The sequence below is a fragment of the Mirounga leonina genome, unplaced genomic scaffold (assembly GCF_011800145.1).
Source record: "Mirounga leonina isolate KUSES-001 unplaced genomic scaffold, KU_Mleo_1.0 Mir_168, whole genome shotgun sequence".
Lineage (NCBI taxonomy): Eukaryota > Metazoa > Chordata > Mammalia > Carnivora > Phocidae > Mirounga > Mirounga leonina.
Genome location: NW_023270426.1, coordinates 63,108,345 through 63,133,066, shown reverse-complemented (window position 1 = coordinate 63,133,066; position 24,722 = coordinate 63,108,345). Strand labels below are relative to the sequence as shown.

Genomic DNA, 24,722 nt, shown 5'->3' with positions numbered 1-24,722 from the left:
TCAGTGTATGTATTTCTCTTTTGTGTTCTCTATTCATGTATATTTCATTTGACAGAATCCCTACCTCTTCTCCTAAATTACTGAACAAGACTAGGCTACATGGTAAGAAACCTGAAAGCTTTCCCCATCTATCCTTGAACCCAGAGTAAGACTTAAATAGGCACTTTCCAGTTTCCTCCACCTGGGCGCTCCTCAGTACTGTTGTCCTCCTCAGAATTGATAACACTTCCAGGCAGATAGACAGCATCCTGGGCCTCAGCAGCTCAGCAGCCGTAAACTTTGCCTGACCCCATTTACATTTTCTACTTTTTAAACGTATGCAGTCCTCCCACTGGAGCTTTCCACCTGCAGCCCCGTGATGCATGCAGGTAGAAGTGGAGGTAAGGGAGAAGGTGACAAGCCACCCTGTGTTTCACAGTGGCCTATGGAGCCACTTTCTTATCATTTTCTGTCACTGTTAGCTCCACTATTTGAATGTCTGTGGTGTTCCTAACTCTTTTCTCCATAGTCCTGTGTTGTGTGCCCTCAATGTCTGCTTTAGGAGGCTAAGTAGTAGGGTAAATTGTGGGACCAGTAGCCCCATTAGATGATTTTTAAATGATTGTTTCAAGCAATACTTGCATTGTGTTTGACATTTTTTACAAGTGTAATTTTTGTTTTTGTATGTGTTAGCTTCACCCATTCTTGTTCAAATATATGTAAGGCAATAACAAATTTTTATTTGAGGATATTTTTAAAGAATATTATTATGATTTTCTTTCCATGGGAAATAAAGGGAAGCAAGTGTCTGCCTGTTTATAAGTTGTTACGATAATAAAGATGTGAATAATAGTATACTAAAAATCCACACCTGATAAGATTGAGCCAATGATAGTTAGGCCACTATTTCCTAGGGAGGATGGTAGTTAATTGGCCCCTGGGAAGGATTCACTCCTGAGGTAAAAACCAGGGGTGCCTGGTGAAGCCCTGGCCCAGCTCTGAGAGGAAGAAGGAGATACTAGGAAGGAAGGAGATACTAAAAGAGAACTGAGTGGTAGTAATGAGGTGTGCATGCTGTGGCTGGGTCATCTTTCTTGTTTTATAGTTGATACCTTGAGATCTAACCCAACCCTGCCAGTTTTCCCTGGAAAAGAGCCTCCTCGGGGATTTAGCAGAGGCAACACTTTGTCTAAAGAGCGTCACCAACAGGAACAACTGGCTGGCTCAGGCAGAGGAGCATGCGACTCTTGATCTCAGGGTCATGAGTTTGGGCCCCACGCTGGGTGTAGAGATGACTTAAATAAACAACAACAACAAAAGATTCACTAACACCATAGCCTTTTCTAATCACAGTCCTAATTCTAGAATGCCACGACTAAGAATATCCTTCTTTGGGATGGTATGGGAGCTGAGGGGTGGGTGGAGGGAATGTGAAAGCTGGGACTATTACTTCCTTCATTTCTACTTTAAAGACTTCAGCTGTTCAACACTGCTTAAACAGTCCTGGCACAGAGTAGGTTAGAAGATAGTCAATAAATGTGTGTTCGGCATGTTTGTTAGGCATCTATTGTGTTTGCTGTATCTTTAGCTAGTGTGAAGTTAGATGAGTAGAATGTGTTAGAAGAAGTTGTCATCAAATGCTAGTTTTCTTTTCCGTTGAGTATTTTTACATTATAAGAGTAATACATACTAATAGAAAATTTCTGACAGTAGAGAAAGGCATATATGAGGAAAAGTTCAGTACAGCAGGGCAGAGATGAGGAACAGTACTCCTCTGACCCTCCTACTTTTATTCTTCAGAGGTAACCTATGTTCATAAATTATTGCATAACTATCCAGAAATAGTCTCTGCATATGTATGCATGCACCCAAAAATATACTACTTTTTTTATACAAATGGGAATTAAGTGATGTACTGCAATTAGATATTTTTACTTAATATTTTTTTAAATCGCTCCATGTGATTATACCTCATCTTTTAGATTTCACTTGTATGGGTGTACAACAATTTATTAAGCCAATTCCCTCTTGATGAACAATACATTTTTGCAGTCTTTCTGCCATTACTTCACACATGCATGCATGTGTATGTTCTACCTTCCTTATGAGGGTTTATCTATGAGATGATTTCTTAGAATTTATATACTTAGCTGTTGCAAAATTGTTCTTCTGCAATGCTAAAACTGTTTTCTCCCATAGGCAGTGTATGAGAAGGCATGCTGTATGTCCTGCCTCCTCACCATATGACCATCGGTGTTATTAAAACCCTCAGTTTGTAAGATCTAATCAAACCTATTGTCTGGCTTGGAAGTTGGGGGAGTACTTCACAACTGAAATTTTTCGAAAACACTAGACTTTTAGGTTGGCATACCCCCTACACTGGGTCTGAACTTTCTTGAAGCAGTCTGGACCGTTTAAGAGCCTCTCTCAACTGCTGTTGTGAGGTTTGGTGGTATAAAGCAACAAATAACAGAGGGTCCTAACTCAAAAGTTTCTTTCTTACTGTCTTCCTCATAGAATAACTGAACAAGACAGGCATCTTGGGAGGCTATTAATATATTTCATATAAGAGATAAGAACCTGAACCCAATCTTTCACAATAGGAATGGAAAGGGGGGGGGATCTATTTAAGAAAGATTTAAAGAGATAGTGTCAACAGGATTTGGTGTTGAGGATTTTTTTCCTTGAAAGTATACTTAAAGACCAAAAACTCTTTGAAATAAAAGTTCAGCATAAATGTTGAATTTCTTACTGTGCTTTTTAGCCATTAAAGTAGTTGTTTTATAAGGGCACCTGGGTGGCTCAGATGGTTAAGCGTCTGCCTTCGGCTCAGGTCATGATCCCAGGGTCCTGGGATCGAGTCCTGCATCGGGCTCCCTGCTCAGCGGGGAGCCTGCTTCTCCCTCTGCCTCTCTTCTCTCTCTCTCTCTCTCTCTGTCTCTTATGAATAAATAAATAAAATCTTAAAAAAATAAAGTAGTTTTATGAATCCTTTTCTCAATCTTTTAAAAAAGACTATCCAAAAATATGTTTGTCTCAGGAAAATGTTTATTTCATGGCCGACTTATACTTTAATTACACACTAATTTTTATACATCAGCCCTCTTCCCTATTATCTGTTAATTCCAAGGAACTTTAGTAATCTAGTTAGATAAGCTGGACTTACCTAGAAACTGGAAAACTATTTATCTCACAACTATTTCTTTGTGCTTTTAAACATGTAATAGTTGATTGCAAAAGCCTTTCCTTATACTGAATTTATGTTGTGGGTAAAACGGTATAAACAAGAGCATCAAAAATAGAAAATTAAATTTTTTCTTAATGTTTAGATTTCCCGTACTGTAAAAATAGTTCTTAATCTCTACCGTGACACCTCTACACTGATTTTTAAAAATAATAATAGAAATTCTAACTTTCCATGACAGCATGTATAAATGTTTTCTACAACCTTCACATCAAACGGTTCTCGTAATTTTTCCCAGTGAACATACTTTTTTTTTCCCTTTGAACTATTTTGTGGTGGAATAATAAAGACTGTGTGTTTTAAATCTTAAAAGAACTTTTACAATGAAGTTTCTAGATTTTATGTCATAAATATTCTCTTCTCTTTTTCTCAGTTCCCTCCCTATCCTCAGCTACACCAGCCTGATAACAATAGACTCTTGTGCTGTTGGTATTTAATGCTGTCTGTTTAACTATAGGACATCTCAGTCCTTTAGAAAGTAAGATATATAGATAAACATATATAGATATACATATATATGTGTGTGTGTGTATATATATATATGAGATATATATATATACACATACACATATCTAATATATATCCATACACATCTACATACATGCATCAGTGTACTTGTGACCATAAAAATAAACTCTTACTTTTTATTATCCAAATAAATACAGTTTTAAAGTACCTGGCAGTAAGATTAAATGATCAGCACTAAATTCTCACAAGTCAGGTGTCAGGGAATTCTAAGTACAGTGATTCCATTAATTTTCTTAAAGCATCAGTATCCTTGCATATAATCTCCTTTTCTTCAAGTTTTCTATATGTCCCACAGGCACATTTAGCAGATCCCTTAGCAGATCCCTCCTATGTACTCCCTTAGCACAGTACACACCTCTTACCAAGTCTTAATGTAATGTAGTTTTTTATTTACAGGTCTGTCTCTCATTAGACAGAATTCTATGTCTGAAGACTATGTCTTCACATTTAGTTCCCGAGTATATATCACAGTACGTGCTACATATTCAGCATTCAGTTAATGTTTATTGAACATGCCTTCATTCAATAAGTCATTTTTACACTCAAGGTACCCAGGAGTGAATGTTGAATGAGAAAATTATCACAGATATCCTTTAAAAAAAGCATACTGCATATTGCATTTTAAAAATGGTTTTTATAAATTGATTTACACACAGCCTGTCAGTAGTGCATCTACTTGCACACATCATTAGCTTGGATAATTCAGAGTCATTATAATTAAGCACATTGGGTTCAAATTTATTAAGAAATGTTGAGACATATGAAAAGGTGTAAAGAGTATTATGATAAACATTCATGTACCCACCATCCAGTTTAAGGAATAAAACAATACCAGTAATGCTAAGGCTCATTATGTACCTGTCCCCAATCTCATCCTACTTTCATCTCCACCCTGGATTTCATGATATCATTCTGGTACATTTCCTTACACTTTTACTACCTATGCTTGTAGTTCTGAACAATATGTACTGTTGTATTGCATATTTTCTTTTCTTTTTTTTTTTTTAAGATTTTATTTATTTATTTGAGAGAGAGAGAGAGAGAATGAGAGACAGAGAGCATGAGAGGGAAGAGGGCCGAAGGGGAAGCAGACCCCCCGCTGAGCAGGGAGCCTGATGTGGGACTCGATCCCGGGACTCCAGGATCATGACCTGATCCGAAGGCAGTCGCTTAACCAACTGAGCCACCCAGGCGCCCCGTATTGCATATTTTCAAACTATTACAGGGATAGTATCATACTGTGTACTTTTGTATCATTTGTACCTTTGCCCCTCAACAGGTATATTTGTTAGATTTTTTTCATGCTGATAACTGTATTTCTCCTTTATTTTCATGGCTCTATTCCACTCAATGAATTAACTATTTAATAATTTTCCTGTTGATAGACATGTTAGATGTTTTCAGTGGATAAAGCTAACTAGATGCTTTAGAAACGTCTTGCTAAGCTAACTAATGGTGTAAATTTGGGAATTCAAACTATTGAGGGAAGAGGGTCTGTATCTATTTTTAGGCTGTTTACATTTTTAGCCTAATGTTTGGGATCTAATAATAAATGTGTTATTTGGATTTCTATTTGTTGAATTATCTTGGTTATTTTTTTCATGACTGACCTTGCTTCTAAGGAAAATTTGAAGCATCTTACAGTTAATCAGAAGACATTTAAACCAGAATAAAGACAAGTATTAGGTTATTTCAGAAAACCTAGACTAGGTTCTTGTATCATCTACCTCTAAAGTTACATGGACCCCCTCCCACCCAAGATTACCGTGCCCATCAGCAAGCAATATTGCCACTACACATATATGAAAATAATGTTACCTTTTAGATGTTGAATTAATTTTGAACTTAATTTTGACCCCAATTAAGAAAGATAAATTGTCAGATTACATACCAAACTGATTTTCATCTTAAATTTTTTTTTTTTAAGATTTTATTTATTTATTTGACAGAGAGATAGCGAGAGCAGGAACACAAGCGGGGGTGGGGGGAGAGGGAGAAGCAGGCTCCCCGCTGAGCGGGGAGCCCAATGTGGGACTCAGTCCCAGGACCCTGGGATCATGACTTGAGCCGAAGGCAGATGCTTAGCGACCAAGCCACCAAGGCGCCTCTCATCTTAAATTTTGAAAATAATAGCTTTGTATAGTAATTGGGCAATAAATCTCTAGACTTCAAACTATTGCTCTTTTAGAGCAAGGTGTATAGACAGTGGTGAATGTCAGAGTGACAAGATATGTAGCCAACTAAAAACAAAATCAGGAGTTCTGACATTTAAAATTTTGTGACAAAAATCTGTGATTTTAAAAGCCAGCTCACCAGTCTTAGTTTGTGACAGTGAGGGAGGTTGTCTGAAAAGCAACTGCTCAGTCCCTTTATCAGTGTTTGGACAAATTACTAAAAATATCTGGCCCTCTGAAGGCTTTATCCTATTTATAAGTTGTAGTTATTGGCCTCCACCCAGATTCAGATGTTAGAGATTAGCCTAAAAGCTGAGTCCTGATTGAAACAGATTTAGGTAGACTCAGCACTGAGCCTTTCCAGTTCACATTGCTGTAATCTATTAGGTTTCATTGAATGAGCCACATGAGGATGCTGTAATAAAGACCTTTGATAAAGGGTCCCGAGAGTCAAGGTGTATGCTTCGGGTATCATGTTTCTCGGTCCATAGATGTGCTTACATAAGTTAAAAAAATATATGCCAATCTCAAGTCAGACTTAGAACTGGTATTCCTGGATAAGACTGTGCCATCAGGAAATTGCATGTCCTGTGGCCTAAGAAGTGTGTTATTTTTCTTGTAAGTTCTTTGTTTTCATGAAAAGGCTCTTTAATTCTCAGAATGAATTTGTTTCAAGGTAATTCAGTTTGAATTCACTCATGCTCATAAGTCTCCTTGAAAAGCCTTCCTTAAAGTTTGTTTTATAGGCAACTCATACCTGATGAATTTTGAAGAGTCATTCATATGACATCAGTTTTAATAATCAAAACTTGGTTTCCAAAGCTTCAATAATTCTGTCACATGGAATATATAATTAATAGCAATGATATTTTCGAAAATAGTAGTAAGCTTTTTAGCAACAGATACTTCTTAATACCATTAAGTAGCAAATGCATAGCTGTCAATTTTGGATGAGGGCATTCAGCTTCAAAAGAATTTTCCTGTTTATAAGCTTTCTTGCAGTTTAGATATGCTGCCATCAGGTGGTAGTAATATGTCATATCCATGTGGCTCCACAGATGACATGCTGCTTAAAGTCACCAGTTTACCCCCAAAGATTTATAATCATGAATCCACAGATTTTTATGTGAAAATTAAAGTAACATAATATATCCATTTAGTATCAGAACTGATGGTACTTTGCAAATAATTTTTAAAACATATATTGGAAGATTCAATTGGGCAAGTTTCTTCTGTTCTTATTTATTTATTTTATTTTTTGGTAAGAGTATAATACACTTTCTAAAAATTTGGAAAATTATTGAAGAGTGAAATTTAAAACATCAAATTTCATTACCCAAAGATAATTGCTATTAAGTTTTTGTTTCATTTCCTTCCAGTCTTTTTTTTTTTTTTTAATATGCAATGTTTAGTATGTTTTTGTTTTTGCTTTTTGGAGTGGAGTTCTATAGCAAGAAAATATACTTGGCTGTCATAACAGTGTATATGTAGCATGTATCTGTCTTTTACAATTTTTGAAAATGTAAGGTTTTGTAACTGCTTTGTGACATTTTAATGTTCCATTGATTGAAGTTTTCCATAATTTATATAGTCATTCACCTATTAGTAGACAGTGTATGTTTATGATCATCAATCATCAAGAGCATTTTTAAAGAGTATTTTATCTCTGCCTTCTATCTACCGCCTGTCAAGAGGACCATTATTTCATTGCATCCATGCTTGATTTTTGTTTTAACACAGAATGATTTCTAATTCATCTCAGAGTAGCTAAATATTTTATATTTCCTTCATTGTATTTGAAAGGAAACTGCCAGGAAATCTGAGCATTCTGTTTTCAGTTATGAATGAAAATATGTAGTCTCTTTGTTACTGTTTTTATATTATAAAAATGTTTCATAATTTTGTAAATTGTATGCAACCAGGTAGCACATATAAACATCTCAGGGCCTGTAATGTTATGAGATGGAACCATTATCTATTTCCTACCAAAATAATTTTTTCTTTTCTTTTTTATAGCATAGAATATTGCATTAAAGAAATACAGTATGAAGTTAACAAACAGTGTCCAGATGTGCAGCTGCGAACAACAACTGACTGTCTTGAATGGCTAGATAACTATAGCTATAATCCATCCAAGTCACCGTCCATTCCCCATGGAGATTTGATAAAATTCTTCAAAACACTGGTAAAAAAAAAAAAATCTTTGTTTTTTAGCAAAGTGGGGTGGGTGAACAGGAATACAGTTCATTCAGTTCCTCTATGTAAATATTTATTTTAGTGATCATGTTAGCCTGCCACATCTAGGGGTTGGGCTTTTGTTTTGCTTATATATCCCCAGTGGAATCTGGTGAGCTATTGTCTTTACCTTTTACAATGAGTTTTTTCAATAAAATGTAGTTTTATAGAAAAGGAGATTAAATATTATAATTCCAGAATGTGTTGATTGATACGTACCACACACATTGTCTACCAGAAAAGTTCATATTTATTGTGTTTTCTGTCCTTCACAACTACTCCTTTTCTCTGTGCTTATTATTAAGCATAAAAAGATCGCCATTGATTGTATCTTTTAAGTAGCCTTGTCTACCATTCCCTGCCTTCCCAAGCTGCAGGCATACCCAGTTTTTTTTTCAATCAAGGCAGTAATTTCTACAAGACCACTATTAATTGATGGAGAATTATTACATGGGTCATTCTTTGATACTGCCCACTCTGTATGTGAAGGATGGGTTTGTAGCCTTCAGTGAGAATGCTGACTTTATTACACCTGCATCTACAAGGGGTAGCTAGCTTGCAACAACAGTTTCCCAGAGAAACAGCACAATTGTTAGAAAGCAGTAGGTCTCTAGCTATGGTTTTAATTTAATTTGGGGGGGGAAAAAGGCACTGTTTTTGTCTAAACATCAAGGCAGATGTGGAAAATATCTTGAGGTTGTAGATGGCTGAGGATGACAGAATCAGATGGAAAGTTCTTGGCTATCATTATTATTGCAGATGTCTCCTTAATGTTTGCAAAGTAATAAAAAGAAGAGAAAGGAAGACTGTACGCCCTGAAGCCTTATTCTTTTAAAAAAATCCTCTCACCCATTATCTCTTGAAGGTGCAGCCCTGAAGAATAAATATGGATATAGTTATTCCTTTAATTTCTATTAAGAGCCATGTGTATTGAATTTCATTAATATTGATGTAATAATGCTTTCTCATTTAATTAAAAGCAAAAGCTTTTAATTATCTTTTAATCTGTCACACATAAGTCATTCTCTATTCACTGCAGGGCAAAGGCCGCTTTAGTTTTGCTCAAATTCATTAGACTGATAGGGTTGTTTCAGACCTAGGTTTTCTTACATAATTGATCGTGTTATTTTGAGGAAAGAACCACATTATTAAAACATTCAGATTAAAACGACCTTATTATCAAGTTTTTACATGCTAAAAATGTCAATCTTCACAGCCATTTTTTCATAGCTCTTTTTTTAAATAGAAAAATTTTTATTTATTAATTATCTAAGTACTTAAATAAGAAACAGAGGTCCTCCTTATGGCAGTTATACTGATGTTATTCTTAAATTTAAGTAGTCATACCAAACACGTGTCTTAAACATTTTGTAACCTATTATTCTTTAAATGTTGCTTGATCAAATATTTACCATTTAGACTGATTAAAAGAAACCCAAGATGGAGACACTGATATGACTTGGTTGTTTCATAGAATTACCATAATGCTGGCGTTCTGAATTCTATCTAAAGACATTTCTTTTCTAGAAGTATCAAAAGAGCTAACTAGAGGGGGATGAGAGAGAGAAAGAGAGAAGTTTCAGAAAGATCAGTGCACTTTGTGGCTCTCTGGAGTCTAGTAGAAAGAACATGGGTGAGAAGAATGAAGCCAGGGATTCATTCTTGGTTTTGTGCTTTATTGTACGTGACGTTTGGAAGGTAACTTAAATGTGTTGCACGTTAGTGTCCTTATCTGTAAATTGGGTTTTTAAATATCTATGTCACAGAGTTTTTATTATGAATAAGCCAGAGACTTGATAGGAAAGTGCTTTTTATAAAATAAAATGCTGTATAGGTATTGGACATTATTTATTACAGATAGAACATTAAATTGGACATGACAATGCTTAGAATGACTTGAGAGCAAATTCCTGGAATTTGCCTACGAGTTGTTTATAATTCTGAATCACAGATAATACCTCTGATATCTCTGTCAGTAAGAAATTTCAAAGCCAGCCTGATTTTATGCCACTTGAATTTTGCTTCCAGTTTTCTTACAATCAGCTTGTTGCTACTCAGAGAATATGAACTAATTTCAGTATTAGCTGAAAGAGACATAATTAGGAAAGTCAGCCTGTAAGGAGAATGTGTTCATGTAATAAAGTCCAAAAAGAAAGTAACTTTTTGTCCCTTTATTCATAATTATACCTACCATTGTTTTCTGTCAGCACAGAAAGAATAAAAGAATAATTTCATATCATCTTTTGGGGAATGATTCTGAGAGTATTTTTTCTCATATTGACTTATTATCTTTTTGGAGAGAACTGAAATAGTCTCAGATTAGTTTCCAAGGTAAAATTTTTCTTAACATGGCTCTCAAAAAGGAATTTAAATGAAAGTTAAACTCTTTAAATGTATTAAATTTTATTTCTCAGGATGACAGCTATTAGTAACCTTCGGGCACATACTGTATTTAAAGGTCTCTGTTTTGTATGTTCATTTGGGGTTCTCTAAGAATAGATGTACTCATTCGGGCATGAAAATTTTCTACCGGGAATTACTTAGGGGCGTGATCTTGAATTTATTTTGTCTGAGGAATACATTTCAATCGATGTTTTGCTACACATTTTTATTTAGAATTTTTAAGCTGCAGCTCAGGTTCTATTGGGAATGGATAACAATGAGGCCTGAAAACTAGATTATGTTTGGAAAGCTAACTGATAATATAGATCATCACCTGGGTTTACAAAATTTAACAGATCATAAAACCAACCTTGTAAAATATCTGAATCGATTCCATTCCAAATGCAAAAACAAAACATAACAAAACTTGAAGAGCATTCGAGTATTGATTCTAAATTGACCTGAATTATTGTGAAATTGTGTGACAGTAGAAATTGTTTTTCATATTACTCTTAACAGTTAATCCCATTTCTAATGTTATAATCTACTTTTATTAGCAAGATTTGTTGAAGAGTGAACTAAATCAAGAAGAAATGATACTGGATTTACTTTGGGACCTCTCCTGCCAGAGCAGCATTTCATTCCCATCACTGCTAAGTGGAGCATCTTTCCATTTCCTCTCTAGGACTTCACTTCATTCTGTCGAAGATTATTCCTCTATGGATGTAAAATCTATATGGGATAATATAAGACTACATCTTCGACGCTTCTTAGTGAACAAATTACAAAGCCATAATGAAATAAGCAATTCACAGCACAAGATTTGGTTGAAAAATCAGTGCATACAACAACTCTTGTTTCTTTATCCAGAATCAGAAGTTATAATCAAGTACCAAAGCATACAGAATAAACTGTTGGCTAAACTTCTGCAGAACTATTTTCCTTCTTATAGCAGAGAATCAAATTTAGATATCATGGTTCATGGATACCAGAGTACAATGCTTAAGTTATACTCAATGATAAAAGAGGATTTTAACATACTACGTGAAATTTTAGCTCCAACCTCAACAGTGAAATTCATTAAAGAGACTTACCTGGATTCTGTTACAGAAGAAATGGCAAAATTTCTTGAGAATTTTTGTGAGCTGCAGTTCCAAGAAAGTGCTGTCCGTGTGATTAAAACAAGCAAGAGCTCAAGCAGGCATAGAGGAGCAGTGCATGCTTTGGGTTAGTGAGATTTTAAATTTGTTTGGTTCAATTTAAGCCTTTTGATATCTTTAATTCTCTAACATTTTTCTTTTTGGTTAAATTTAATTGCAAATTTGAAACTAAATCAGAAAATAAATGTTATGAAATTTTTGCAGCGCATACTTTCTCTTATGCATTTCCCCCTTTTCTGTAAGTACAGTAGTAGAAGTGCTTTTTTACCTGTTATTTGAATTATTAAAGATACTGAAAAATGTAAGCCAAAAATGTTGCCAATAGGACTTTTGGTTTTTTTGATTGCATAAATTACTGGGTGAAACTGTATGTATATATGAATATATGTATATATACCAATATTCATATATATGTAACAGAAAAGTATAATTTTTAATTAATTGTAACTTCCAAAGCTGAAACATTATTCGGGAAAAAGAATTGTCAAAAATTTGTTGAACTTTGCATGAACTAAAATTGGAAGTTTAGAATTATATTCTTTTAGTCAGCGAATTCCAATAAAGAGCTATTATGAAATGGTAACTATATATTAAAATTGGTCACAAAGGCATAACATTTTAACTACAGCTGATTTTAGAGGACCTTCTCCTCTAGTATTATTTCTATGAGAATATACACAAAGAAAAGGTGATTTGAAAATTCCTAATTTTATTTAAAAGCTAAAGGAAAAAAGAAACTATTGTGATATAATACATTTTTCCTGTCACCATTTTAATTTCCTACTAGAGAAAAATCAAGATAAAAAATATTATTTTTGAAAATTTTTAGTCATGCTTTTATGTAAAAAGTCTGAATAGGTGCATAAGCTATATTTTTTAACTGTTTGAAAATTGTCATTTTTGTGAATTGCTATCTTTGAATTTATGATCACTTTATAAATATTTCCATAGCTCACTATAGTTTTACATACCTTTCGTAATAAAATGCCAGAATATCAAAATACTGTGATATATGAATTTTCAAATAATTTATTATTTTCTCTTATATTTTTTATTTTCCTCTGGAAGCTATATCACATCACAGAACAGACATGCATCAGCCAAGTTTAGGTTATGGCAGAATACAAAGTCAGTTAATTTAGGAACATTACAGTTTTGCTCAAAGCAAATAGATTCTCATTTTAATTGTTACATAAATTTTACATGCATTTCATGAGTATACTTATTTTCTAAAAATTTTTATATTCTCTAAAAGAATTCCTGCTTACTTGTAAAGTGTTTTCAACATGAAAGTTTTATATATGCTAAATATAGTTTATAACAGAAGAAAAGATCCATATGGTTGAAAATATGTGTAAGTTGCTATGGAGTCTTTAGGGCTGATACTGAGGTGTTTTCTCATTTGTGAGAGAAAACTATGTGTGTAGGCTTTAACACCAAAATCTGAAACATTTTCTACAAGTCTAGGTGCACTGATCTTTCTCAAGCTCATTTATCTAAACGTTGGTATGAATCACTTGTTAAATGAATGTTTTCCATATGCCAGGCACTGTGCCATATACATTCTTTTTCTTATTATCCTAATTTCATAAACAAAGAAAGAAGCTTAGAAACACTAACTTGCCCTGGGTCATGTTGTACAGAGTCAGGATTCATATGTAGGTCTTTATGTCTCCAAGACCAATGAATTTAACCATCATGCTATTTATTGGACCTTGTCTTAAGGTGTAGAATAAAGTGCTTTGTCACTTGTAAAAGAAATTTCAAACAGCACTTTTCAGGTGGGCTACCAGAAAAGCAATTCAGTTCAGCTTTATTGAGCACCTACCATAGGCAAGGCATGTAGCAGCTACCATTTTTAAGGTTCTGAGCTAGACACAGTAAGGGAAAGATTTCAAGAACTGCTAAACTAACTCTTAATGGGTCAGCCGTATTTTTCCACTAATATTTGACCCAGTGACCAAATTTTATTTATTAAGGAAATATAGTTTGAGATGAGTGAAATAAAATAATAAAAAATATTAATAACAAATATTAATACGATTATAATAATGTATATTCCTATCATAATGAAATCTATATTGACTTGAATGGGTTGTACATTATGTTATCTTTAGTATATATATTTTTTTAAGATTTTATTTATTTATTTATTTGACAGAGAGAGAGAGACACAGCGAGAGAGGGAACACAAGCAGGGGGAATGGGAGAGGGAGAAGCAGGCTTCCCGCGGAGCGGGGAGCCCGATGCGGGGCTCGATCTCAGGACCCCGGGATCATGACCTGAGCCGGAGGCAGATGCTTAAGACTGAGCCACCCAGGTGCCCCTATATCTATGTTTTTATGCTCACCAAGTCTTCCAGTATTTTGCCTGAAACTATAGAAAAGATTTTCATTAGGTAACAATAGCTAACATTTATTGCACCAAACAATGATGTGCATTATCTCATTTAATCCTTCTAACCAACCAACAAGGTAGGTGCCATTATTTGTTATCTCTATTATACAGTGAGGAAACTGAGGCATAGAGATAGTAATTTGGTCAAGGTTACAGAGTGAAGCCAGGTTTCAACTGAGGTTTGTCTGATTGCAGATCCTCTATCACTGCGCTCTACTGCCTGAAGGAACAGAATAGAAATAGCTCATTCTATTAAAAACACTGCTCTGAATCCTCTGTATTGCTAACTCTACTTTAGTGTAGTCATTGTTTTACATTTTTCAAAATTATCCCACCCTCTTCTCATCTGATGACTATATAATACCAATTTGAAAGTTTTCTGCTTATAATTCCTGTTTTGTAATCTACTGATGTATCTTTAGCAGTTGGTGTATATATACTAGTCTTTTTTCTTCCAGCTTTATTGAGATATAACTGACATAAAACAATGTAAATTTAAAATGTACAGTGTGTTGATCGGATACACATATATTTTTATAAAATTACCACCATAGCATTAGTTAGTATCTCTATCATGTCACATAATTACCATTACTTTCCTGTGTTGCGAACATTTAAGATTTACTCTCTTAACAACTTTCAAGTGTGTAATACACTATTGTTAAGTATATTCACATTGGATCCTTAGAAATGATTAATCTAACTAGAAATCTGTACCCTTTGATCAACATCTTTGTTTCAATGAATTCATTTTTTTTTTAGATTTCACGTGTTATCATAAAGTATTTGTCTTTTCTCTGACTTATTTCACGTAGCATAATACCTTCAGCGTCCATCCATGTTGTTGGAAATTGCAGGATTTCCTTTTTTCTCATGGCTGAATAATATTCCATCATGTATATATATATATATACTTTATCCATTTATTCATAGATGGACACTTGGATTGTTTCTATATCTTGACTATTGTGATTAATGATGCAGTGAACATGGGAACACAGATATCTCTTCGATATCCTTTTTTCATTTCCTTTGGATGTATACTCAGAAGTGGGATTGCCGATGGTAGTTCTATTTTTTTGTTTTTTGTAGAACCTCCATACTATGTTTCACATTGGTGGTACCAATTTACATTCCCACCAATAGTGAACACAGGTTCCTTTTTCTTTATATTCTCACCTTGTTATGTCTTATCTTTTTGATGATAACCATTTTATAGTTGTGGGGTGATGTCATTGCAGTTTTGATTTGAATTTTCTGATGATTACTGATGTTTGCCATCTTTTCATTGAGCTTTTGGCCATTTATATATCTTCTTTGCAAAAATGTCTATTCAGGTCTGCTGGACATTTTTAGAGATTTATTTATTTATTAGCAAGCACATGAGTGTGGGTGGGGAGAAGGGCAGAGGGAGAGAGAGTCATAAGCAGACTCTGCACTGCGTGTGGATCCCGACATGGGGCTCAGTCCCACAAGCCTGAGATCACAACCTGAACTGAAACCAAGAGTCAGAAGCCTAACCAACTCTGCCACCCTGGCACCCCATGCTGGCCATTTTTAAACTTTGTTGTTGTTGTTATTGAGTTGTATGAGTTCCTTATATATTTTGGATACTAACTCACTATTAGATATATGGTTTGCAAATATTTTCTCCCTGCTGTAGGTTGCCTTTTCATTTTGTTGATTATTTCTTGTGCTATGGAGAAGCTTTTTAGTTGGGTGTAGTCCCACATAATTCTTGCTTTCGTTGCTTGTGCTTCTGGTATCACATCTAAAAAATCATTGCCATGACCAGTGTCAATCCTTTCTTCTAGGGGTTTTACAGTTTCAGAACTTATATTTAAGTCTTTAATCCATTTTGAGTTAATTTTTAAGAGTGTTGTAAGATAGGGTACAGTTTCATTTTCTCTGCATGTGATTATCCAGTTTTCCCAGCACCATTTATTTAATCCTTTCTCCATTGAGTATTCTTGGTTCCCTTGTCAAATAGTAGTTGACCATATACGTGAGAGTTTATTTCTGAGTTCTCTATTTCCTTGGTCTATGTGTCTGGTTTTGTGCCAGTACCATACTGTTTTGATTTATAGGCTTGCAATATAGCTTGAAATCAGGAAGTGTGATGCCTCCGGCTTTGTTGTTCTTTCTCAGGATTGCTTTGGCTGTTTGAGGTCTTTGTAGTTCCATACAAATTTTAGGATTATTTTTTCTGTTTCTGTGAAAAACCACATTGAAATTTATTTTTAATTTTATTTTTTTAAGTCATCTCTATACCCATTATGGGGCTCGAACTCATAAGCCCAAGATCAAGGTTTGCACACTCCACTGATTGAGCAGCCAGGCGCCCCTGCATTGAAATTCTTGTGGAGATTGCATTGAATCTATAGATGGCTTTGGGTAGAACGGATTTTTAGCAGTTTTAATTCTTTCAATCATGAACATCCAGTATTTTCCCATTTATTTGTATCTTCTTCCTTTTCTTTCTTCAAAGTCTTATTTTTTCAAGTCTACAGATCTTTAACTGATCTTTAACTTAATTGGTTTAATGTACTGCTCAATATTTTATTGTTTTTGGTGATATGAGTGGGATTGTTTTCTTTTTCAGATATTTTATTGTTAGTATATAGAAATGCAACTGCTTTCTGTATGTTGATTTTATATCCTGAAACTACCGAGTTCATTGATTAATCCTAACAATTTTTTAGTGAAGTCTTTAGAATTTTCTATTTAAGGTCATATCATCTGCAAACAAAGACAATTTCACTCTTTCTTTTTTTTTTTTTTTTTTTTTTTTCTGATTTGAATGCCTCTTATTTCTTTTTCTTCCCTGATTGTCCTGGCTAGGACTTCTAGTATTATGTTGATAAGACTGGTGAGAATGGGCATCCTTGTCTTACTACGGATCTTAGAGGAAAATGTTTTAGCCTTTTACCTTTGAGTATGATGGTAGCTGTGGGCTTATCATAAATGGTCTTTTCTGTGTTGAGGTATGTTCCCTCTATACCAAATTCGCTGCGAGTTTTTATCATGAAAGGATGTTGTATTTCGTCACATTCCTTCTCTATATTTATGGAGATGATCATATGATTTTTGTCTTTTATTAATGTGGTGTATCATGTTGATTGCATATGTTAAACCATCCTTGCATCCTAGAGATAAATCCCACTTGATCATTATGTATGATCCATTTAATACGGTGTTGAATTCGGTTTGCTAATATCTGTTTAGAATTTTTATATCTATATTCATCAGGAATACTGGCCTGTAATTTTATTTTCATGCAGTGTCCTTATCTGGCTTTAGTATCTGTGTAATGTTTGGCCTTGTTAGCTGTATTTGGGAGTGCTCCTTCTCTTCAGTTTTTAATGAACTAATTAACGAACTGATGTCCTGTTTATGCATATACTACTACATACTTGATGAGCTAAGGCAATTTGGACCTACTGAATCCTTAATTGCCTTTGATTTTTCCAGGTAGATTGAGGCTTGATTGTTTTTTACCTGAATGATCTATAAATTATCTATTTACATGTACATATAAACCTATGTATATTTATATCTGTATTTGTAATATAGATATATATAGATAACATTACTTGAGTATCAAAAATAATTACAGCTTTTTATTATGTATAAGGTTTTACATATGTGAATTCATTTAATCTTTGAACCTTATTATTCATACTTTAAATGTGAGAAAACTGTGACTTATAAAGGTAAATATTTTCTAAGGCCATACATAATTATTTTCTAATAATCCATAGAAAGGGAATTTCATTGTTTACAGTTATTTGGTATATTATTTTGATACGCTGCTAAATTGATGGCAAAAACTGTGCAAGGCACTATGGCAATTAGCATAAAAATAATTTACCAGGCACTTTCATATTTCCCTTTTGATTTTAACATTCCTGCATTCTACACTCAAAGCTTTTGCTTTTCTTTTTTAATTAACATGATTCATAACTGACTCATGATTTGCTTGTGCTTATTAACTTAGAAACTGACTAGAGGTGGTTTTTATGCTATTTTATTTGATTTTTATCAGCTGGCCTTTCTGTTGGTGTGGTGTTCACCTGAGCATCCCAGAATGAGTTCCACCTGCAACCATGCAGCTGGGTATTGATTCAAGCTCCCCGGTACATGTATTTAAAATATGGGGACAATCTCTCCAACCATTTTTCAAAGATAAAGTACCAGGCAGACAATTTATTTTCTATAAGTTAATCCCTTGACTTGAATTCCACATCTTGGCATTGCATGGTAACTTTTTTTCTCCTTGATATTCCTATGATTTTGTAATTTTAATTTCTTGGAGACCATGTGCTATTTTAGTATTATAATACATTTAGAAGTATATAACTTGGGGCGCCTGGGTGCCTCAGTCATAAGCATCTGCCTTCTGCTCAGGTCATGATCCCTGGGGTCCTGGGATCAAGCCCTGCCTCGGGCTCCCTGCTCAGCGGGGAATCTTCTTCTCCCTCTGCTGCTCTCCCGCTTGCCCTCTCTCTCTCTCTGTCAAATAAATAAATAAAATTTAAAGAAAAATTAAAAAAAGAAGTATATAGCTTTTGCAATTTGAAGAAAATGATGAAATATTAATATAAATAGAATCTTCGTGATTTGGTGATCTGTCCTAGAAAAGAACCATATTATTTATTTAGATACTCTTTTACAAAGTTTCAAACATGATTTAAGAACCAAGATTTCCTCAGTAATTCTGATTTTGTTCATCTATGTTCTCATAGTTTCTCTGATAATTTTTGGAGAAAATTATCAATTATTTTCTAACAATTTATGCTGTAATAGTGTTTTTTCATTTATACGGCTTTAAATTTTTATTTAAAGTCAAAGTAACTTTCATAAAGCTAGAAAAACACCTTTAGTATTTTGATTATAACCTGATAGCTCATTATCTGGGAAGTCAGATCCTTATTTACACATGTACGGATTAATAGTGCCCTCCTTTTATTGAAGCATTTCTTATATCTACATTTGGAGTGGTTAATTGATCAAATTATTTTTACTTTTTAAAATTGTATTTTCTTTGGATTTAAGGAAAGTTATTGCCATTCTTCTCAATGTTTGAAAAAGAGGATTTGTTTTTGTGTAGTAAATTTCAGGCATATCAATCCTCTGTATTTTATTATGAAATGATGCATTAGAAGATTTTATTCATAGGATAAATTTCCTGGTCCCTATACATCTTACTCTGAATTTTTTTGAGGTTATTGTTAGCTTGAAAAGGAAAGACATGGAGAATACAATACATGCCTTTGAATATTTGGAAGGTTTCTAAAGAGCTACAGTGGGCGTGAGGTTGAAACTAAGTGGCATCTAAAACCACTTCGCATTCACAGTCCCTTGCTATTTTGTTTAAGGAAGATAGTGGGGAAAACACAATCCTTCAAGGGATGAAAAGATCCTTCAGAGTAAAGAAAACCTTGAAACCAAAATAAAGGTAGAATTCTTGACTAGGGAGGCTCAGATCACAATTGGAAAATAGGCCAGTCTTAAAGTCACCCCAGTTTCTCGCGTGCTCCTCCAGTAGCTCTGACTAGTTGAGTGATGAAGATCACTCAGGAAAGATGAAGTATCTTGAGGTCAGCATGCAAAATGTGTACAAAAAAGAAGCATTTGTATGAGTATTATTAGAGAAGATTCCAAGCCTTCTAGAAGGACACCGCATCGTTTCACCCTGTCATGTGCTTCTGAGACAGAAGTGAAGAGCTTTGTTAAATTTCTGATGACAATTATGTCCTCTAACCCCATACTAGTAGAAGCTGAAATTTCAAATAATACAAAACAATAACGGGGAAAAAGAATTTGTAAGAGAAAGTAATACCTTTATTCAGTTATTACAAGTTCCTTTAAAATAATAATGTCTTTTCAGGTTTTGTTAGCATTGTTAAATTCTAGAGAATGATATTGTTGCTCAGCTTTTTTCCCCTACTGCTTTATCATGATTGCCATTTTTTAATGAAATACTGGTGCGTTCCTTATTTACAATGAACTTGGCTCTCAAAAGGTGAAAAGTGCACTTACTGGGAGTCAAGGGTGCTGGTCCTGCATCCCCCGCCCCTTGTTTTGTGACCTTAGGTAAGTTATTTAACCCTTTCAAATTGTTGTAATAGATAAAATTTAAGGGTTGTATTAGGTGGTATCTAAGCTCTACATTTTCTCTGACTGTGTGTCATGGAAATCATTCCACACCCAGATTTTATATCTACAGTTTGTCATTGGAAGTTGCCACATTTATTTCCCCGCTGACAGTACAGATGTGTTAACTGGCTAAGGATGTGGCTTTGTTTGCCACAAAAGCAGATACAAAAACTTCTTTTAGTTATGTATCTATATGATTTTTCTTCCCCAGATGAAACTTGAAAATAACAATATGAAAACTGCCCACCTCCTGTGGTTGTGTTTTTTTGGTCTGGATGGAATGGTGAAGAGGGGAGTAGTGGTTAAGCAAAAACAGGAAATAGAGTCTCTTCTTCCAGCTAACATCTGAAGCTATTCCTAGTAATTATTTGGGGGGGTTTCCCCTTTGATCCCACAACCAAGTGTTTTTATTTTGTTTTATTTTTAGTTTCTATTTTTATTTATTTATTTATTGCAGAGGCATTTTTAGTCAGATAATTGAAAATTAAGATCACAGGCAAGAACTGGAAATGCAATTATTATTCTGTACCGTCGATTAAAAAGCAATCCATATGCCTTTTCTCTGGCATGTATTTAAAGCAGACAAGGCAAGGATTTAATAATGACTTGTGTTTTTTTTTCCTGGGGAAGAACCCGTTTATTTCTGCAAGGCTGTAGACAGTAGGCATGGACAATACTTTTTCTCTAAAAACCTCTCTGTTTCCATATAAACCCCGTTATAAGTACAAAATGAAAGCCTCAGAATTAAGCCTAGAAAGCATAGAAGAATGATCTTGTCCTAAAATTCTGTGGGTAAAAATTTGATGAGCCATACTGTAATGAAACAATTACACATGTTAAACTTTTATAAATAATTTTAGTATTTTTTGGTCACATATAAAGAATGTCAAAAGTGATGATTTGGGTTTGGCATCACTGATCCTAGAGCCTTTCCTGCAGCCAATTCTGTTACATGGCATATTCAGTGTCTTCTTGAGGCTTCTAGAATATGCTAGGGCAGCCATGCCATCAGCTGAGAAAAGGGGGCTTGTCTTCCCTTTTTCTGAACCAGGAGGGCATTCTTTCTCCATCGAATCTAATTTCTTTCTGTACTGTTGATCTCTACCTAGTAGAAGTATACAAGGTTATCCATCAGGGTGAGGGTAAAAACTAGAACTGTTTCATTTTTATTTCATCCTTATGTATGAGGCAGAACAGGACATATTCTTCAAGCCATTTAAGATGGTGTTTTGTGTGTTTAAAAGTCATTCTAATTCTTGATTTTGATAAGGCACGTATCACTTAGGATCTGTTTTGCAGGAAATACTTGAATAAAGTATATACTTGGCAAAGGATGCTACTCAGAACATGAATTCAACATTAATTTTCATTAGTATTTCCCCGTTGATCATTTTCACTTTTCCTTGTTATCTGTTTACAAATATATAAAGTCAGTTATAAGTGCTTCTAGTTTATCACGTACTGTGCTAAGTACTTTATATACTGGTATACCATTTATACAATATCTCTGAAAAATTAGTTATCCCTATTTTATAGATAAAGAAATGGAGTTTGGACAAGTTAAATAACTTGCCCAAAGTCCCACTCTAGGAAGTACTTGAGCTGGTATTCAAGTCCATTTCTGAATCATGACTAAACTCATTCTCTTTTAACTTCGTAATTTCTCTTTTGCTAAATGAATTCCCTTGTAAGATAAATAATCCTTTTATTTTATTATTATTATTATTTTTTTTATAAATAATCCTTTTATGTGTAATTTGAAGTAATTCCCATTTTAACCACAATTCTGATTTCTGTTCTGAACTTTCTGGAATTGCAACACATATATTTATTTCTCTGCATGTAAAATTAAACAAACTTGAATTTTGAAAGGAACAAAGTAGTAGAGTACAAAGCACATCACTGGATTTCTCTTTGGGAAAGATTTGGAAAGAAAAAAATTACCCAAGACTTTACATAATAACACATGAAAAGAAAAGTAATACTGATTTTTGACGATATTTTTTAAAAATGTATCTAGAAGGAGACTCATATTATCCGTAGAGATGCAATTAAGCTGCTTACATTTAAGCTTTTTGTCAAAGTTAAGCTAAAAGTAACTAAGCTACAGAAATAGTTGAAACAGTTATTACCAGGTTTGAGATCCTTTTTAGACTAATTAATAACAATACCATTAGTTAGCATTATGTTTGCAAGATGCTTCCGCAGTTTTGTTTTGTTTTTTTCTTTAAGTTATCTTGGCCACATCACTACTCTGAAATTAGTGCAGTATTTTCAGTTCTTGTGTTTGGGGTGAAAATCTAAATCATTTCGGCTGGTTAGCAAATCAATTCTGAGACAGAACTAAGATTAGAAGAATCTTCCCATCGGCTCTCAATGCCTCATAAGAAAATAAATGCAAACCCCGACACCAGGATGTTTCTTCCCTGAGGAATTGATGTTTTTATTTGCAGTTCTTCGTTCTAAAGGTTGTATCATCTGTGAAAATTATTTATTTGATTAAAAACTAAGAAAAATGAATGTGTAGGTGTATGAGAGAAGGGTATTTGTTACGTGCTTGGGTAGATGCATGGTATTATGCGTATGCATGCTTTATTTACCTTAAACATGTTTTCTGCTGCCTGGACTCTATTTTTTGACCCGTTATTCACCATTAAATGTTCTAAGACCTCTGAGTCTTTGTTCTAAAGAGAGCAGAGCAACAGAGATGGAAAGTATATTCCCTAAGAGAGAAAGTGGGTGGATTTAGTTTTAGTAATCTTGCTTTCATACAGCAACAATTAGCAACTGCTAAATGGTACTCACTTATTGACTCCCTCCCTCCATTGAACACCTGTGTGTTTTTCCAGAGGATGGAAAGAATATTTCACTTGCTACATCCTCTAATTATGACATTCAAATACTAAGGATGACGGATGAAATGATTCACTGGTTTCTCATGAACGGTCATAGGGCAGTTTGAGGTTTATACGCTTTATGAACCATTCAGTAACATTTAAAAACTGAAGAAAAAAAAACACAAAGATTAAAATACTGAGATTTTAACACTCATTTTTTTACTTGGAAAAAGAAATTTTCTAATTAAAAGTATAAGTAACCTATTTAGAACAAGGTGAAAATAATTGAAAAAAATCATTGCAAAGTTTAGAATAAAATTATTCTAAAAGTGAACAAATTTATTTTGCAACTGTTTTATATTGAGCAAAGAAATTGAAGTAATATAAAAGTAATATACATGAGGTTGTGGCAAGCCAGAAATTCATATTCTATAGAAAGTAAGTTGCTAAATCACTGCAATCTTCCTAAAACTTTTGTTAACTTCTGGTTTACCCTGCTAAAATTATTTGTTATTCTCGGTCTTGTTTTATGAACATAATAGTAAATGTGAATGCATAATTGTGTTGTTTTATATGAAACATTTGTGGACTTTTACATTTATAGGTCATAAATCCCTACATTTTTGTTTAACAGATGATCATTTTCCAGTGGACTATTATAATGTTGAGTATTGCTTAATTAACATATTTCTTTCTCAGGTTCTCAGAAAATGTAACAGGTGACTTCTGGTTTTTTACACTATTAATAGTCATGAGTATCCAACACATTTTTTTCCACAAATGTTCAAGAAGTTTCATAAGCATACAAACATTGGTAAGATTCCTTTAAGATGTAATCATTTTAACAACTGAAAATTTAAATAGTTGTTCTTTTATCATGACGTTCTTTATTATGAAAATCAATTTGGAAAATGTTCCTTACAATACAACATTTTCATTGTCGTTATTTATACATGCATGTGTGAAAATCTTTGACCATCAGTATCATATCTGTGAAGTCAGGTGTTTCGTATAAAATTATCTTCTGTCTCAGAGCTGTTGTTATTTAACATCTCCACCTATTTTTTTGAACAACTCAGGGGCAATCTCTCTTGTACACCTGGGACTGTTAAAATTCTTTGCCTGAAGTAGCATTTTCCGAGGATGGGCTGATCTCCGCGTAGGGATTTATCCAGGAGGAACTGCTAGTAGCTTTGAGAGTCAGACCAATTAATCCCTCATTGTGGAAATGAAAAAACAATCCTTAGCTTTTGGTAAAATGTTTAAAGGCCTAATAGATTTCCAGTCAGAAATTCTTTTGCCTCTGTCATTCTTTAAATTGAATTTCTGTTTCTTTGTTTATACGTATATTTTTAATTTGCTTCTACTGTTACCAAAGCATTCATAAGAACTTTGATGGTTGAGTATCTAAATGGAGATCTAAAATTGTTCATATAAGGAAATGAAAAATTATTTAAAATGAAGCACAGTACAGATTTTGCTTTTGTTTTTGTAATTCTTTTTAACCTTCAGTAAAAACCTCTATGTTTTAGAAAAGTGTAGTTTACCCTATTACTAGTTTAATCTCTTCCATAATAGAACAGTAGGAAGTACTGAGTTAACAGGTAAGTGCTCGTGAGAGATGATA

At 33.9% G+C, this 24,722-nt stretch overlaps 1 protein-coding gene across 2 annotated transcripts in view; it reads left to right on the top strand.

Moving 5' to 3' along the window:
* KIAA0825 (KIAA0825 ortholog) overlaps positions 1–24,722 on the top strand; it is a 399,584-nt gene that overhangs the window by 54,376 nt on the left and 320,486 nt on the right. The window contains exons 4-5 of one of the 2 annotated variants that reach the window (XM_035014870.1): positions 7,942–8,110; positions 11,100–11,769. In XM_035014870.1, coding sequence (XP_034870761.1) covers positions 7,942–8,110; positions 11,100–11,769 — 839 coding nt within the window. Of the gene's footprint in view, positions 1–7,941; positions 8,111–11,099; positions 12,459–24,722 lie in introns of those variants that run through there. The other variant, XM_035014869.1, reaches the window with a different exon arrangement.